Here is a 17,717-nt window from a genome sequence, read left to right as displayed (position 1 = left end):
AACTACTGCGTCAAAGCAATTGTTCAGGGTACGTTAGACATTTAACATTGAATTGAACTTGAAATACCAAAGAAAAAAAATCTCGATTCCGACGCTCCACCTAAGAAAAGTCCGATCCAAGGGGTTAATCCAGGTTAGGATTTTCCACAATTTTGGATTTTGAGGCAAAAAGTACCAAATTCTGAGAGAGGAAGTGAAATAGGTATCAATGGTGTAATTTGTTTTGCTTTTGTTGTAATAAAACGTGTTTTTATGAGCAACAAATGTATGAACCCTCAAGCCAAGTGTACGCCTGTACAACACACCTTCCCCTCCCCAATGAAGTAGGTGTTACATTTGAAATTTTTCGCTGCCAATTATAGCAGATTAAAAGATTGTCCTCCCTCCATAAAATAACACTGAGCATTTTAAAACCCAACGCGATCTCTCTTTTCAACTGCGCTGCGACATTGATATGCATGGTTTCAATAAAATTCTAACGACTGTCCATGCACGATTTCTATAACTAGTATGGATAATCCGTATATTTTGTTGTGCCCTTTTCCTTGCCGCGCAAAGCCTTAAAAAATCATACGGTCATTGAAAAAAGGATACGCTTAAATACGGTCATTAGAAACCACGATACACCTAAATACGGTCATTTCAAAAAAAAGCCGGATACTCTTAAATACGGTGACTTCAAAAATGGATACTCTTAAATAAAAGTTCAGTTAAAAAAAAAGGATTCTATTAAATAAGATTTTGAATACTCTTAAATACGGTCATTTGAAAAAAGGATACTCCTGAATACGGTCATTTGAATAAAAGGATACTCTTAAATACGGTCATTTGAATAAAAGGATACTCTTAAATATGGTTATTTGAATACAAGGATACTCTTAAATACGGTCATTTGAATAAAAGGATACTCTTAAATACGGCCATTTGAATAAAAGGATACTCTTAAATACGGTCATTTGAAGAAGAAAAAAGAATACTTTTAAATACGTTCATTTAAGAAGAGAACGACTACTTCTGTTGTGTCTTAGAAAACATTCCACCATGATACACAGCTGCGTACAGAATCAATGCCCGGCAATTTTTTTGCTTTTATTATTATTATTTTTTGTTTTTCTTTTTTCTTTTTTTTTTTTTTGTTTTGTTTGTTTTGTTTTTTGTTTTTGTTTTGTTTTTGTTTTTTGCCCAGTTCCAAACAAAATCAAATTAATATTATAAGCGATTGAAAGTTGAAGGATAAATAATCTTGCAGGCCTAAGTTTCAGGTCACCCATCCAGGTACTAATTTCTCTAAACCGGACTTGACTCAGTGTTATTGAAGCCCAAGATTTTCCCACTGGGCCACGGTTCCAGGTAAATCCGCATAACAATAGACGTGAAAAAACCGTGAAAATAGACTAGACTTTTTAACATTCTATTTTCAACCGATTCCGTGCGTGGCAGAGATGCAAGGGATTAGCCGATATGGTCTGGGGGCCGGCTGGTCTCTCCCCTGATGTTTCGGCTAGAACATTTTCTTGCGTAATTCGTGCACCCAAGGGCAGAAGGATTTAATCGCCGTCAGGTCCGAAGTCCATACGCCGCCTCAGCTCTGCGGATGTCTCGGGGGTATGGCAAAGTGGAGTCATTTCTTTTTCTTAAAAGTTTAAAGGTTGGATTGAACCCTACTGCTTCCACATAATATTTTCTATTTTTAAAAGTATATTATCATGAATTTGTTAATGTCTTCAAGTAAAGGGATTCTTCTAAACCAGGCAGGGGATACTCATAAATCAATTTAAGGGATTCTCCTAAACCAGGTATAAGACATTCTACTAAATCACGTTAAGGGATATGATTTCAAATAGACATTCTATTTATCATATTTGTCTCTTGTCCGACAGCCGGTCTAGGATTTCAAAAGACTACATGGCCAGGCATGCATTTACTTATAAAACATCTATCCCAATCAATGCAATAACTTCCAAACTATCCTATAATTATGAATAAGTAGTGCCAACCGATTCCAAAGGACGTTTTATTTGTCAAATGGTTCGGACTGGATTGTTCAAAATAGTTTTTCGGTTTTGAAAAAGGTCCTTTCACTGGATATGATATAGTTCGCTTCCTCATGTAGTTCACATCCAGTAAAAGGACCTTTGAAACGCTAATCGACTTTCTCATCCATAATCGTCTGCCATTAATTTCATGTTTATCTATCTTATTTATTTTTTCGTATTGCTCTGATTTCTGCATATTGTTTCTTTTTTTCTATTTCTTTCATTCATTATTTTACTCGGCTTTGACCAAAACATACAACTTTTCAATAAATAAAAAGGTCCTTTCACTGGATGTGAAATACTCGCTCCTTTGTATGGTTCACATCTAGTGAAAGGACCTTTTTTATAAACACCTCATGAACCATTTTTTCATTAATTTTCTTTTTTATCTATTTTATTGATTGTTTAGTTCTGCTTTGAATAAAACATATGAGTTTTAGATTATGCATGTAAAAGGTCTAAAAAAAACTAAATTTAATTTTAAAAAAAGTAGCTCTCGAAATAGTAATGCTAATTATAGTTTGTTGATGTAATGATTGTGTTCATAAGTATATTTAATCGTCGTCATCATCATGATCAATCAAATCCATGTACATCCTTCAAGACTGTATATTATTTTGTTGTAAATTTATCAATGAATATTTTGATATTAAAAAAAAAAATGTAAAAGGTCTTTTCACTGAATGTGAAAAAGTCTCTCCTTCATAGTCTTATTAGTTCACATCCAGTGAAGGGACCCTTCAATTTCCTAATCAAATTTTAGAGCTAATTTATCCCTTTTAATATGTTGTTGCTGTTGTTGTTTTTGTTGTATTGGTTGGATCAATGTATAGCACTAACTGTTCGAGTATAAAAAAGGTCCTTTCAGTGCATGTGAAAAAGTCGTTCCCTCATAAGGTATCATGACTATTTAAAAATCCAGTGAAAGAACCCTTCACGCGTTCTTAACCAAATATTGAACTGCATTCTATATTTTTTTTCGTTAACCAAAACAGGCCACTTAAGAACGTACTCGAAGATTTTAAGTCACAACCTGCTTTCCAACCTGATTCAGAACAATTGTAGAAAAAATGTTAGGCTTCCTGTGTTATGCGGACCTTCGTCGCACCACAGGTAGACCATACTTAAATTAAATGGTGTATAAACACACATATTTATATTTTTGAACACATAAAAATCACCACTACTCACGATTTGTGTTTTCACTTCATTCGCATTGATGTGATGATAAATGAATTCCTTTGAAATCAAGACCCACGATAATGTGCTTTCTATTGTGCAGGTCGTGTACAATCGCTCTCCTTCTGTTTTAGCATGTGATCTGGAATGGCCACTAGTTAGCAAGTTACAAGAACGTCTTTTTGATTTTCTGCTGTTTAAAACTGAAAAGGAATTGCAAAATAAGTGGAATAAATTCACACCTTCCTGCAGAGAACCGTTAACCGTTTCCTTCGCCTAAAATCCATATTTTCTTAGTAATTTCTAAAAATACCTGCTGCAAAACACTTGTTCGAGGTACGTTAGACATTTAACATTCATTTTGACTTGAAACAACAATGCAAAAAGAATTGTCGATTCCTACAGTCCACCACAGAAGAGTCCAATCCAAAAGTATAATCCAGATTGGGATTTTCCACAATTTTGGAATTTGAGGCAAAAACTACCATATTCTAAGAGAGGCAGTAAAATTGGCATCAATGGTGTTCTTTGTTTTGCTTTTGTGGTAATACAAACGTGTTTTTATGAGAAACAAATGTGTGAACCCTCAAGTCAAGTGCACACGCTTCAAAAGGACGGTTAGAACAAGTTCACACGCATCAAAAGGACGGTTAGTACTTGTTCATACCCTTCAAAAGGACGGTGAGCACTAGCTCATACGCTTCAAAAGGACGGTTATAACTAGCTCATACCCTTCAAAAGGACGTAGAGCACTAGCTCATACGCTTCAAAAAGACGGTTAGAACTAGTCCACACGCTTCAAAAGGACAGTTGGAACTAGTTGACACACTTCAAAGTGACGGTTAGAATTAGTTCACACGCTTCAAAAGGACGGTTAGAACTGAGTTCACACTCTTCAAATAGACGGTTAGAACTGAGTTCACACTCTTCAAATAGACGGTTAGAACTAATTCACACGCTTCAAAAGGACGGTTAGAACTAGTTCACACGCTTCAAAAGGACGGTTAGTACTAGTTGACACACTTCAAAAGGACGGTTAGTACTAGTTCACACGCTCCAAAAGGACGGTTAGTACTAGTTGACACACTTCAAAAGGACGGTTAGTACTAGTTCACACGCTTCAAAAGGACGGTTAGTACTAGTTCACACACTTCAAAAGGACGGTAAGTACTAGTTCACACGCTTCAAAAGGACGGTTAGTACTAGTTCACACGCTTCAAAAGGACGGTTAGAACTAGTTCACACGCTTCAAAAGGACGTTCGGTTAGCACTAGTTCATACGCTTCAAAAGGACGGTAAGTACTAGTTCACACGCTTCAAAAGGACGGTAAGTACTAGTTCACACGCTTCAAAACCACGGTTGGTTAACACTAGTTCACACGCTTCAAAAGGACGGCAAGTACTAGTTCACACGCTTCAAAAGGACGGTAAGTACTAGTTCACACGCTTCAAAAGGACGGTTAGTACTAGTTCACACGCTTCAAAAGGACGGTTGGTTAGCACTAGTTCACACGCTTCAAAAGGACGGTTGGTTAGTACTAGTTCACACGCTTCAAAAGGACGGTAAGTACTAGTTCACACGCTTCAAAAGGACGGTAAGTACTAGTTCACACGCTTCAAAAGGACGGTAAGTACTAGTTCACACGCTTCAAAAGGACGGTTAGTACTAGTTCACACGCTTCAAAAGGACGGTTGGTTAGCACTAGTTCACACGCTTCAAAAGGACGGTTGGTTAGTACTAGTTCACACGCTTCAAAAGGACGGTAAGTACTAGTTCACACGCTTCAAAAGGACGGTAAGTACTAGTTCACACGCTTCAAAAGGACGGTTAGTACTAGTTCACACGCTTCAAAAGGACGGTAAGTACTAGTTCACACGCTTCAAAAGGACGGTAAGTACTAGTTCACACGCTTCAAAAGGACGGTTAGTACTAGTTCACACGCTTCAAAAGGACGGTTAGTACTAGTTCACACGCTTCAAAAGGACGGTTGGTTAGTACTAGTTCACACGCTTCAAAAGGACGGTTGGTTAGCACTAGTTCACACGCTTCAAAAAGATGGTTGGTTAGCACTAGTTCACACGCTTCAAAAAGATGGTTGGTTAGCACTAGTTCACACGCTTCAAAAGGACGGTAAGTACTAGTTCACACGCTTCAAAAGGACGGTTGGTTAGCACTAGTTCACGCGCTTCAAAAGGACGGTAAGTACTAGTTCACACGCTTCAAAAGGACGGTAAGTACTAGTTCACACACTTCAAAAGGACGGTTGCATTGGTTAGCACTAGTTCACACGCTTCAAAAGGACGGTTGGTTAGCACTAGTTCACACGCTTCAAAAAGATGGTTGGTTAGCACTAGTTCACACGCTTCAAAAAGATGGTTGGTTAGCACTAGTTCACACGCTTCAAAAGGACGGTTAGAACTAGTTCACACGCTTCAAAAGGACGTTCGGTTAGCACTAGTTCATACGCTTCAAAAGGACGGTAAGTACTAGTTCACACGCTTCAAAAGGACGGTAAGTACTAGTTCACACGCTTCAAAAGCACGGTTGGTTAACACTAGTTCACACGCTTCAAAAGGACGGCAAGTACTAGTTCACACGCTTCAAAAGGACGGTAAGTACTAGTTCACACGCTTCAAAAGGACGGTTAGTACTAGTTCACACGCTTCAAAAGGACGGTTGGTTAGCACTAGTTCACACGCTTCAAAAGGACGGTTAGTACTAGTTCACACGCTTCAAAAGGACGGTTAGAACTAGTTCACACGCTTCAAAAGGACGGTAAGTACTAGTTCACACGCTTCAAAAGGACGGTAAGTACTAGTTCACACGCTTCAAAAGGACGGTTAGTACTAGTTCACACGCTTCAAAAGGACGGTTAGTACTAGTTCACACGCTTCAAAAGGACGGTTGGTTAGTACTAGTTCACACGCTTCAAAAGGACGGTAAGTACTAGTTCACACGCTTCAAAAGGACGGTAAGTACTAGTTCACACGCTTCAAAAGGACGGTTAGTACTAGTTCACACGCTTCAAAAGGACGGTAAGTACTAGTTCACACGCTTCAAAAGGACGGTAAGTACTAGTTCACACGCTTCAAAAGGACGGTTAGTACTAGTTCACACGCTTCAAAAGGACGGTTAGTACTAGTTCACACGCTTCAAAAGGACGGTTGGTTAGTACTAGTTCACACGCTTCAAAAGGACGGTTGGTTAGCACTAGTTCACACGCTTCAAAAAGATGGTTGGTTAGCACTAGTTCACACGCTTCAAAAAGATGGTTGGTTAGCACTAGTTCACACGCTTCAAAAGGACGGTAAGTACTAGTTCACACGCTTCAAAAGGACGGTTGGTTAGCACTAGTTCACGCGCTTCAAAAGGACGGTAAGTACTAGTTCACACGCTTCAAAAGGACGGTAAGTACTAGTTCACACACTTCAAAAGGACGGTTGCATTGGTTAGCACTAGTTCACACGCTTCAAAAGGACGGTTGGTTAGCACTAGTTCACACGCTTCAAAAAGATGGTTGGTTAGCACTAGTTCACACGCTTCAAAAAGATGGTTGGTTAGCACTAGTTCACACGCTTCAAAAGGACGGTAAGTACTAGTTCACACGCTTCAAAAGGACGGTTGGTTAGCACTAGTTCACACGCTTCAAAAGGATGTAATATTCGGTGGTGAATATGAGAGTTATAAGTCATGAGTTGATAACTGCTACTATAAGGACTTTATTAGTCTATACCCTGACTTTTTCACTGTCACACAGAATGTACTCTATGATCTTTTCATATTCTTTGAGTTTTGGGTATTTTAAAAGTGCCTTTAAGTAGTTTTTCATAACGAAAGATTCACGATAAGGATGAGGACTACATCACGGGCGGAGAGACAGAGAGGTAAAATACAGTAAATGTATGTAAATTGGGCCGTGAGAGGCCCGTGAAATGCACTCTACGCCCGTGATATAGCTTTTTTTCAAAACACACCATTTAATCACAAGCTAATCGCTGTTATTATTTATCCTTCCACTTTGTTGTATCACAAAGCAATCGTACACTAAATCGAGGCTAATGAGGATGGGTTTCTAACCACAAAACTCGTCATTATACGTAGCGACGAACAACAAGTTTAAAACAAAGTTGGCAGACACTTTCCCTTGATAATAGACATTCATGTCTGAAGTTAAATCGATGAAAAAGCTTAAAAATATATCCGCATTTTGTAAAATAGGTTGTAACAACAGAAAGACTAAATTGGGTTGGTTTGGTGCTCATTCTTGATTGAACGCCTTCTTTAAATGACCATATTTAAGGGAATTCTTGACCATATTCAAGAGTATTCTTTTTTCAAATGACCGTATTTAAGGGTATCCTTGACTATATTCAAGAGTATCCTTTTTTTCAAATGAACACATTTAATGGTATCTTTGGTCATATGTAAGAGTTGCCTTATTCAAATGACCATATTTAAGAGTATCCTTTTTTTAATAACTGGGTTTCAAAGAGAAGGCTAAGATACTTACGGATGAGTACTACATCCCGGGCGGAGAGACAGAGAGGCAAAATACAGTAAATGTATGTAAAAAGCACTCTACGCCCGTGTTATAGTATATCCTCAAAACACACCATAACACACGAGCCAAAACCTTTTATTCTTTATTCTTCCAGTTGGTTTTATCACCAAGCAATCGTACAGTAATCTGAGGCTAATAAGGATGGATTTCTAACCGCCAAACTCACCATGGACGAAGCAATAAGGAACAAGTTTAAGACGAAGTTGGCAACATTTTTTCTCGACAACAGACATTGATGTCTAAAGCGAAATTGATTATAAGAGCTAAAAAGTATATCAGAATATATCCTGTAAAACAGGTAAGTAACCCCAAAAATACAAAGACTAAGTAAAGGATACTTATAGAATAGATCAAGTTGTTTAGTGTAGGTTGTCAGCCGGGTTTCGTCGGCATCGCAAAAACTGTGATATCTAGTTTGATATGGGTAATAGCAATATTTTGTTATTACCCTTAATGTCATTGCGGCACTATCGTTGAACCGACGGACCTCATTATACCCTACGATATTATTTCTACACCTTTACAATCACGGCATGTTACAACTATACTTTCTAGTCACTGACTCACTTTCTATCCACTTCGAGAAGTTGAAAAGTCGCGCGCAGAGAAAATAATTTTTCAGCTTGTCGCAAATCGGATTTAAAGTAAGTCCAGGGTTGAATCATTTGTACCTTGATTTTTCCTAGTCTTACAGGATATACTCCTTATGATTTTCTTATACTAGAAGTGGTAGGAATTTGAAAGAATGGCTTTCTAATGGTGCTCAGTGAAGTAAAGTGAAGCTGAATTAATATACCACAGAAGACTACATCCCGGGCGAAGAGAGTCCCCCTAAAATACACTAAATGTATGTAAATTAACCTGTGAGGTGGCTATGAGATGCACTCTACGCCCGTGATGTAGTCTTTTCGTCAAAAAACACCATTTACTCTGATAAAAACGCCTTCACTCTTTCACTTGGTTGTATCACGTGATAGATGAAGCAATGGTACACGAAACCGAGACTGATGAGGAGGGTTTTAGGGTCATTAAAGTTAGAAAAAAAGTCATTAGGAGACATGTTATCTTGATTATAATATATATATATATTTATGTCAGAAGTTAAAACCGATTTAAAAAGAGGAAATTTTATGTATTAAGTTTGTCTCGAATTTGTGTGACTTGCAATCATTTTGGCGCTCACCAGATAGTCCAAAGCTAGCCCCGCAACAATCAATGCAATAACACAAACGCTTTGGGCTGGATCCTTTAAAAGAAATATAAATTCCGGCCTTTTACAGGGCTTTTGAAATAATTGACCGGCTGAGTGTCCTAACCGTTCCCTTCTCGTAAATAGTTAATATATCTCGTTAATTTTTGAAAATAATTGTCTCAAAGCAATTTTTCGAGTAAGGTTTATCTTTTCACATTGATTTAAACTTGTAATTACTGAAAAATGTCCCTTACCTTAATAACCTGAATTGGCTGTAATTGTGGTTCTTCATAATACGAAAAGCCCTCATCCACCACGAGGTCCGCGGACGGATTTCATCACTCTGTTTTGTTATCTAACTGGCATATGTATTTTCCATCGGAATGAGCAGTGTTTTCATAGATATATGATTCACAAATGTAATTCATAGACATGCATTGCCACATCGAATGCAGCTTGCTACCAGAAGCTGAAGAAATACGTAACCTGTGGTTGTATGACCTGTAAAGAAATTTAATATTGCTGTTTTTGTATCTGCTGCAAATGGTGGACAAACATTTTTTGATCACCATGTGCAGTCAGCAAGAAAGAATTGTATTAAAGACGTGCGATATATCCACCTGATGAACATTCTGCACGAGACAGAAAATGACATCAAGATGAATTGCGAATTTGCAATAAAGCAGGTGCATGTTACGTCATAACCACCATCTTGGTTGACGATAACAAAGCATTCCTCATTAGCTTCTCTTGTTAGTTCAACCAAGATCGCGGCTGTTTCATTGTTATTCATATCTCAACGAATTTTGAGTCACTTTCTATAGAAGTCTTTCTGGCTGACAGCACATGTAATGAAACCAAGCAATAATAATGTAAAAAAAATCGATTCTTATGTGCCATACCACCGAGACATCCGCACAGCTGAGGCGTCGTATGGACTTCGGACATGATGGCAATTAAATCCTTCTGCCCTTGGTGCACGAAAATCACGCTAGAAAATGATCTAGCCGAAGCATCCGCAGGGGAAAGTCCAGATGGCCCCCAGAACATGTCAGCTAATCCCTTGCATCTCTGCCACGCACGGAATCACTTGTACACGTTATTGTTCACACCTCCCCCTCCCTCCTCCCCAAAAGTAAAGAATATTACAATTGAACTTTTGGTGTCAAAACCGGGCGCTAACTATGCAGCTTGACATACAATGTAATACTGTCGGACAGTATGTTTATTAACAGGAATAAGTGCTGCCTTCAGATTACAAGTTCAAAATCTGCCAGAACTGAAATGCGAAGAAAAAAATGCGGCAAATTTTCACGATAATAAAAGTGGAGAATTTATTGATTAATTTTATGAAAACTATTAATATTATGGTTTACAGGCTTTGATTATTTTTGGCTTTTTCTTGATTCTGTAGAGCACAAATAATGCAAATCTAAGATCGTGGTCATCAACCATTCAATGAAAAGAATTAGGCCGAACACAAACGGCACATGAGCAGAACTTAATAACATTAATGAAGACCACCTTATTATACCTTGTTTAAATTGCGTTCGGCTCATGAAAAGTTTGATATTTGATGTTTGTGTAAGACATGTAGTGTGGATCTAGGATAGGTAGGATTTTGCCGAGTAGGGGGTTTACAAAATTAAGAAAATACACCTACCTTTATGACAATTAACAGTCGTCTTAGTCGTCCAACCATCAATTAGACCTTTATTCATTCGAATAATCCATTCCGAGATGTCATTTTCGATATCAATACTCTACTTTAGAGTTCTCTGTTGCTAAGGCAGCCTCTGATTGGCGTCAAAATATTCATGTGATAAAGTAAAAGGGTGTGGAATTTTAAAAAGTGTTTGCATTGTCGAATGGTGCTTTTTTTTACTTTACCGTTGGCATTTGTGAATGATTTAGACACTGACCCTAGGCTAACGTACCATGAGTAAATGAGTCTGAAATCAAGAAACACAGAATAATTTGGAACGCAAGTGTGAAAAACGGAAAAGACAAAACTACTCTAAAACTCACTAGAACGCTTTTTTACTTGCGAGGAAAAACGCATTGATAAATACGGCCCTCAAACATATATATTTTAATGATAATAATAATAATAATAATAATAATAATAATGATAATAATGTTCGTTGAAATGACTTAAATAGCGCTAGCAAATATGAATATTTGATAACCTCAAGTTTACAATTGGTATGAAAGCATGCAAATAATCAGCAATTAGTCCTCGAGCCCAAATGGGCTATTGGCTCATAGGCCATGAGGGAAAGAGGCCAACTAGTCGGTCAAATATATAGATGCAAACAAGTTTTAATTAAAATTAAATATTCGTGTCCCCACAATCCGGTATGCTGAATCATTAATGTATGGGAATCAGTTGTGAATCACCATATATAGTTGAAGTTATGATTTCACTTCTATCCTAAAGTTGTAGTTGTTACTACATGCAACCGAGACGTAGCAATGCGGAGTCGCCGCTTAGTGATCTTCATAATACAGTTAGATGCCCAACAGTCTGGGAAGATTCGCTTATGGTCGTTAAACTCAAAAGTTTTATAGCGTTCTTACTATTTTTTCTGTCAAAACCAACCTTCTTTTGTTCATCATTAATGGCGCAACGTCGTAGGAAGGGGTAGAAACAAGTGGCTCGTACAGCTTCGCGGATTTTGGGTATCCTCCAGTACAAGAGAAAGGGGTCGAGCGCTGTGTTGAATATTAAAAATCTTCCAGAAAAATAGCAAAGAGAATGAAATGCTCTTTGGGAATACTCACTAAAGTGGCAGGAAGGACAGCTGCGCAAGTAGACCACTAGATGAACGCCAATAAAAATTGGAAGGCAAGCAACACAGAAGAAAACCATTACTAATATGATAGTGAAGGTAAGACGTCGATCACGCTCCATTCTTTTGTTATGAAATTGTTTGGTCAGTTCCATTGCTCTTGGGTTATTACCATGAATGTATTTCAGTAGTTCCCTTCTCTGTTTACGAATGCTAATAAAAATTATTAGGGACATGGAGACTAAAGAAATTAGTGGCAAAGATATGTGAATATGGCTGAAGATCAAGAGAAAGGTCCATTTGGAAATTACAAGTGGGAGAAGAGAAACTAGTACAGATGCTATCCAGATTCCTGTTATGAGCAGCTTGACAGTTTTTGTAGTAATAGTGCGTTTATATCGTATTGGTTTGACCATGGCTACGAGTCGATCAAAAAGAATAGCCGTGATGGTGGTATTGCTAGCAAAGACTAGCAATCCACCGAGCACAAAGACTGATGCATCGAGAACGACGTCGTTAATACCAGATACATCAAGAAGAGCATCGGCTGCAAATAAGATACCTAAGACCATGCCCGTTAAAAAGTCGGAAACAACAAGGTTTAGAAAAAGCATTAACGATGGCGTTCGAAGTTTACCCACAGGATGTTTGTAAAGCCCATACATGACGATTAAGTTACCGAGAGAGGACACAGGTGAACAAACGAAACAGAAGATCGTCGTTGCTACAAATACGCGGGGAAAGACCTCAGGTTCGTCATTTGTAACATTCATGTTGATTTTGCGGCGAAAACTTTAAGCGGCTTTTAAGAAATGAACCAATCTCCTAAGAAGACCAATATATTTCTGGAAAACAAATTGGATGCAATAGTATGGACAATACACCGGTAACTAAGATCCGATCAATATTTTTAACGCATTTAAACGTGACTCCTCTTCGAACGTTAACCACTTATATCCCACTCTTCATTCATTTTCATGCTTTTAACCCCTTTTTCAAAACTTCAAATGAAGCGTTAATGCACTGTATAGGCACAGCATGTGGTGCACTAAGAATACCATTATTTAATTCAAATTTCTTCCAGGCAAAAAGTTCGAAATGGATTTTTTAGAGGAACCAATTTCAGTTGACATTTGAATATCCAGGCATCAATATAATTCTTAATCATTTATTACGTAAATATAAATATTAAAAATGTTGAATAATGTGACAAAATCTTTGAAAAAAATTCAAATGAGGAATAATATTCCTTTTCGATCAAAACTCTGGAGAATCGTCTGCTAAGATATTATCACCTTTTTGCGGCATTTCTTTCTCTTTATTTGGATTCATGGAATCATGAAACTCTTTCTTCATGTCTTCGATATCCCTAGTCCAGTTTTGCTAACTCATCCTCCACTTCATCTAAAATCAACACAAAAATATCATATGAAATGATAATCGTTTAGAGAACATTTGCATAACCAATGCTCTCTACCACAGCCTGTTTTCGGAAGTTAAGTTCAAGACCAAATGAAGACGAAAATAATCCGTCATTCAAATTTTAATCAGACAGCTTCAAATTATAGACGGGACGGATATTTATTAGATTTGTGCTAGAAGTCTTTACACCCCATAGTTATGGCTGCATGGAATGGAATTGATAAGATAAATGGATGGGATGAGATAATTGAATGGGACGGATGAGATAGATATATGGAGTGAGATAGATAAATTGGGATGGATGAAATGGATGAATGATATTAAATCGACGATTTATGATAATGAAAACCACAATGCAAAGTGCGATACTTTCTATTACCAATAAATCAAATTTATATAGATCTCCAATTTGAAACATCCGTTGTTTAGGATTCCCCATAGTGTTCCCCACATTTCTTCCTACTGCTATGTAAAGCCGTTGTTAATGGAATAGTAAGCCTCCCTGTGGGAATTACGCACTTTATTTTTGAGTTTAATGGCAATAAGGCTATAGCACAGCATGAAAAAAGCATTTCCGCCCGTCCTCTTTTATCTGGTTCCATCCTTTCAGATGATGATAAATTTAACAAATAATAGATTTAACAAATAGACATCAGTTTTTTATTTGTCTGTCCTCTTGTTGACGATAAATTGCGTTATCACATTGTCAAAGTAGTGTGGATCCACGAGGCGTAGCCGATAAAAAATAACTAATCAGCGAGCGAGAAATTGGTTAGTTATTGTAAAAAAGATTTTAACATTGCGAACCCGTAATTTGGTATAATAAATGTATATATAATTAATATATATTACGGAAGAAAAGATTTGTTTTGGTTGGTTGGGAACAAATATCCCCTCCCCCAGGAAAGTTCTGGCTATGCTTCTCAGTAACGTTTGGTTTGGGTAAATAAAGAAACAAACAAATGAATTAATTAATTAACGGAGTTAGCAAATTAATTAATCAATTAATTATATTAAAAGGAAAAATAAACGAACGAATGAATTATGAATAAATGAAATAATATGATTCTTACCGCTCAAACCTGGACCTGCTTCTACTTGAAGTAAGGGTCTTTCGTCAGTGATAGAACATCTTTCCTTGTCATCACAACCTCTTCGTTTTAGTTCCACCTTGCTAGCTTGTACTTTTAATTTACGATCCTTCTTGTCGCTTTGAATGTTTTGCTCTTTTTTGTTGCCTTTGATCAGATTGTTGGCTATTTCTGCCGCTGCTGCTGGAGGACATACGAACTGTGATTTCTTTAGTCTCGGCATTTTCATCAGCTTGGGACCAGATGTATTGCTTTCCGAGCCCTTTTTCGATGGAGGTTTAAAACTTGCCTTGATGAGCTTTGGCATATTTATAAATTGGAGCGAAGAAGATGCAGTAGATGATGGTTGAACTGAAGCTGTTTCTGGGATCTGAGCGTCTTCTGTGGGAGTTTTCTCTGACACATGCTCTCTTGATTTCTCTTCTAAGATAAGACAAGAGAGAGATAGCTTATTGATAAAACATTGGAGCTAGTAGGCTCATTAATAGAGTAAAATCCGACGTATGAAAATTGATAAATTGACTAAATATATATATATATAACTAGGATAAAGCCTTAAAATTATTATGAATCACTGCAAAGATTATCTTCTGCGAGTGAAGTTTCCAAACCTGCCATCTTTTCAACTTGTACTTCAAGTTCTTGAGTTGTACATTTTTTAGTCATCTTCTTGGCAGGATTGTTTAGCAGGTTTGTTGCATGTCTCTTTTTCTTGGTCCTCTTGTTTTGGTTCTTTATATGGAATCTTTTTCCTTTTCTCTTGTCCATCGTTATTCTTCTCCACTAGTTTTCTTTTCTTCGTATTAGTTGTTTTGGTTTTTTCTTTGATGCTCGTCTCTTTGGTTACATCGTATGACACCTGACAAGCCATCTCACCTTCATGAGAGGGAGGTATTGGACTTTTTGGAGACTCTGAATTCGTTGGGGATGTAACTAGATCTTTAGTATCCTCAGAAACGGCATTCATTGGTATCACTTGTGTATCGTTTTTCATTTTCTTTCCTAGGAAATTAGAAAAACGTCACTTTATTCACGTTATTTATTTCATACTTTCGTTACATAAGCGCTGGATACCGGGTGATCACACGGTACTATTTAAAATATAATAATTCACTTCTTTACTTTCATTCATACACTTTACGACAAAACTTCCCTTCTCCCCCTTATTAATCTACACTATAATTATTTAGTATGAATACACAGGTGATTACTGAAAATCTCGCGCGCTGATTGGTCGAGAAACTCAATCACACGATAATCACCTCCAGCGATAATCCAAAATGGAGGCCAGGCGCTTTGTTGTGTCATTTTTCTTGTCTTTTTTTCTTTTTTTTTTTTTGATTCCCTGTTTAATTCCACAATTTTACATGAGAATCCCCAATATAATTTATAGATTTAAATGCTAATGCAACCTAAAAATATTTCAGAACATTTCTCCATACCTTTCTTCGAGGAATTGCTTTTTGCAGCTTTTTCAATTTTGTCGATTGATTTTTTACGAGGTTTATTATCCTTCTTAGCTTTATCAGCGGTGGATTTTACCGCACTGCTTTCATCACTTTTCTCTTCTTTATCCTTTTCTTTCTTTCGTCCTTTCTTGGCTGGCTTATTAGTCTGATTAGGACCTGAGTAAGCTTTCTTCATCTTCTTAATTGAAGTCTTTTCTTTTGTCTTCTTGCAAAATTCTTCAGAAAAGTTCTCACTACTCTCACTCAAATCGTTGATTTCTAGAGATTGAAGAACAAAATTATAAAGATTTATCTTTTGAAATCTGTCAATTAATTATCAAAACAACCTTGAATAAAACCAAGATCGAGGGGCAGGTGATAATTTTCAGGAGACACAATTAATGGAACCTAAATAAGATAATATAAGATTAATTCTGGCCAAGATTAACTCAGCTGGAAGATCATTCACCTGCACTATTCAAATAATCGTCCTCCTCTTCATCTTCATCTTCTTTGTCTTTCTCTTCCTCTTCCTTTATATCTTCCATCCTCATTACGTCTTTTGTCTTTTTGTCTTTAGTTGTTTTATTCTGATGCCCTATCGGGCCCTTAAATCTCCTCGCAAATCCATACACATTTACTCTATTCTAAGATAAACAACATATTTCATAATTTTCATTAAAGGGCTCGGCTTTTTTCGCAAGTCTTTTTCCAGCACGCAAATATCTGCGGCCCAAAATAATTAACTAAAGACATTTTCTAGGATATTGTTTCCAAATTCTCGTATGAAAGAGAAATTATTATAACACTGATTCTAAAAAAATTTCGGCGATTCTCATTACAAACTGCTGTACTTCAGTTATTTTCTTCCTCTACCGGACAGACCAGGTACAACGAAAGTACCTGGAATCGGATGAATGCCCAAACCTGATAAATATCTGCATTCTAAATTGAGTATGAAGTGGCCGTCTTTGGAAATGTCAAATGAATAAAGTACAAAATTGACCGAAGTCATATCCTACCTCTGGTGGTAGAGATAGAGCTTGTTTTGCCTGCTCTGCTGCCAAATCAAGTTTTTTCTTGAAGTTTTTCTTTCTTATGACCACCTTCGTAGCAAACAGAGAGATACAAAAATCAATATTTTAATATTGGTAAAGCTCAGTAATAATAACTAAAATTTCTAAAAAAAATGATTATAATAAATGTTAACAAAATTCTAATAGATGAGGTCAAACCATAGAAGGTAAGACAAATGGGTATTGTGGATAGTCGCTATCCTGGGCATTTGGAGATTGTCTGCATACGAAGAGTGAAAAAATGTTTTGTTCGGTATCTTAATCGTAATCAATCTTAGAGAGCTGCAAAACTGTAGTAAGTGTAGTATTATCTATTAATGTTTACCCAGAATACCCTTCGGTCTTAGCTTCGATGATTTAACCTTTTTAACCCGACAACGTTTTTTTCTTAATTTGGTGCCAGTTGCAACCTTACTTTCGTCGTTAGTATGCTGAGCAAGAGTTACATACGTACATTTCCTTGGTCCTCTGGGTTATCATCAGCATGGAAGGGTCGGATACTACAGGTATTGACCCATGCCCTTGAGACATCTTTGTCAAAAAACACAACATGGTAGCTTATCTAAAAATAGATCATAAAACCAATAATTAAGAACATAATTTTAAAATTTCAATCTTCAAAAGTCGAAATCCAACTGAATGTGGAGCTCAAACTTGCCTGGTTTGCGGAATCCATAGCCTGGGGATCCGTTGAACCAAATTGGCAATTCTTCAGACATGACAAAAACATTCAAAATTGACGCTTTCCTTCCGAAAACCCTATATTTTTGTTTCTTAAGCCCATGTTCCATCTTTTCTAGGTCAAAATAAGTTTGGAAGCGGGCTCTGAGAACGAGACCCCATATGTGCATACTGTAGATGTTCGTGGGTCTCGATTAAAGGGAGGAGAAAGACAACAAGTGCAGGCGGACCGCCTAGC

At 37.1% G+C, this 17,717-nt stretch overlaps 1 protein-coding gene across 1 annotated transcript; it reads right to left on the bottom strand.

Annotated features, from left to right (window-relative positions):
- Positions 1-13,034: 13,034 nt before the first annotated feature.
- On the bottom strand, positions 13,035-15,042 carry LOC148911505 (uncharacterized). The gene is made up of 3 exons (XM_089029334.1): positions 14,886-15,042; positions 14,257-14,697; positions 13,035-13,165 (listed from the first exon to the last, which is right to left on the bottom strand). Exons 1-3 carry the CDS (start codon positions 15,040-15,042, stop codon positions 13,131-13,133), a joined length of 633 nt encoding a protein of 210 aa, XP_088885460.1. The 3' UTR covers positions 13,035-13,130.
- Between the last annotated feature and the right edge of the window lie 2,675 nt (positions 15,043-17,717).

Source organism: Actinia tenebrosa, unplaced genomic scaffold, assembly GCF_029948245.1.
Source record: "Actinia tenebrosa isolate PJP-AT-01 unplaced genomic scaffold, QUT_ActTen_1.0 PGA_scaffold14__42_contigs__length_11649687, whole genome shotgun sequence".
NCBI lineage: Eukaryota > Metazoa > Cnidaria > Anthozoa > Actiniaria > Actiniidae > Actinia > Actinia tenebrosa.
This window is presented reverse-complemented; position numbering and strand designations above follow the sequence as displayed.

Coding starts and splice junctions, on each gene's coding strand:
- LOC148911505 (XM_089029334.1), bottom strand. CDS start 15,042: ATGGACAAGAGAAAAGGAAAAAGATTCCATATAAAGAACCAAAACAAG. Junction 14,698..14,885: donor ACAAGTTGAAAAGATGGCAG/GTTTGGAAACTT, acceptor GTCTTATCTTAG/AAGAGAAATCAAGAGAGCAT. Junction 13,166..14,256: donor AGCAGGTCCAGGTTTGAGCG/GTAAGAATCATA, acceptor TGTTGATTTTAG/ATGAAGTGGAGGATGAGTTA.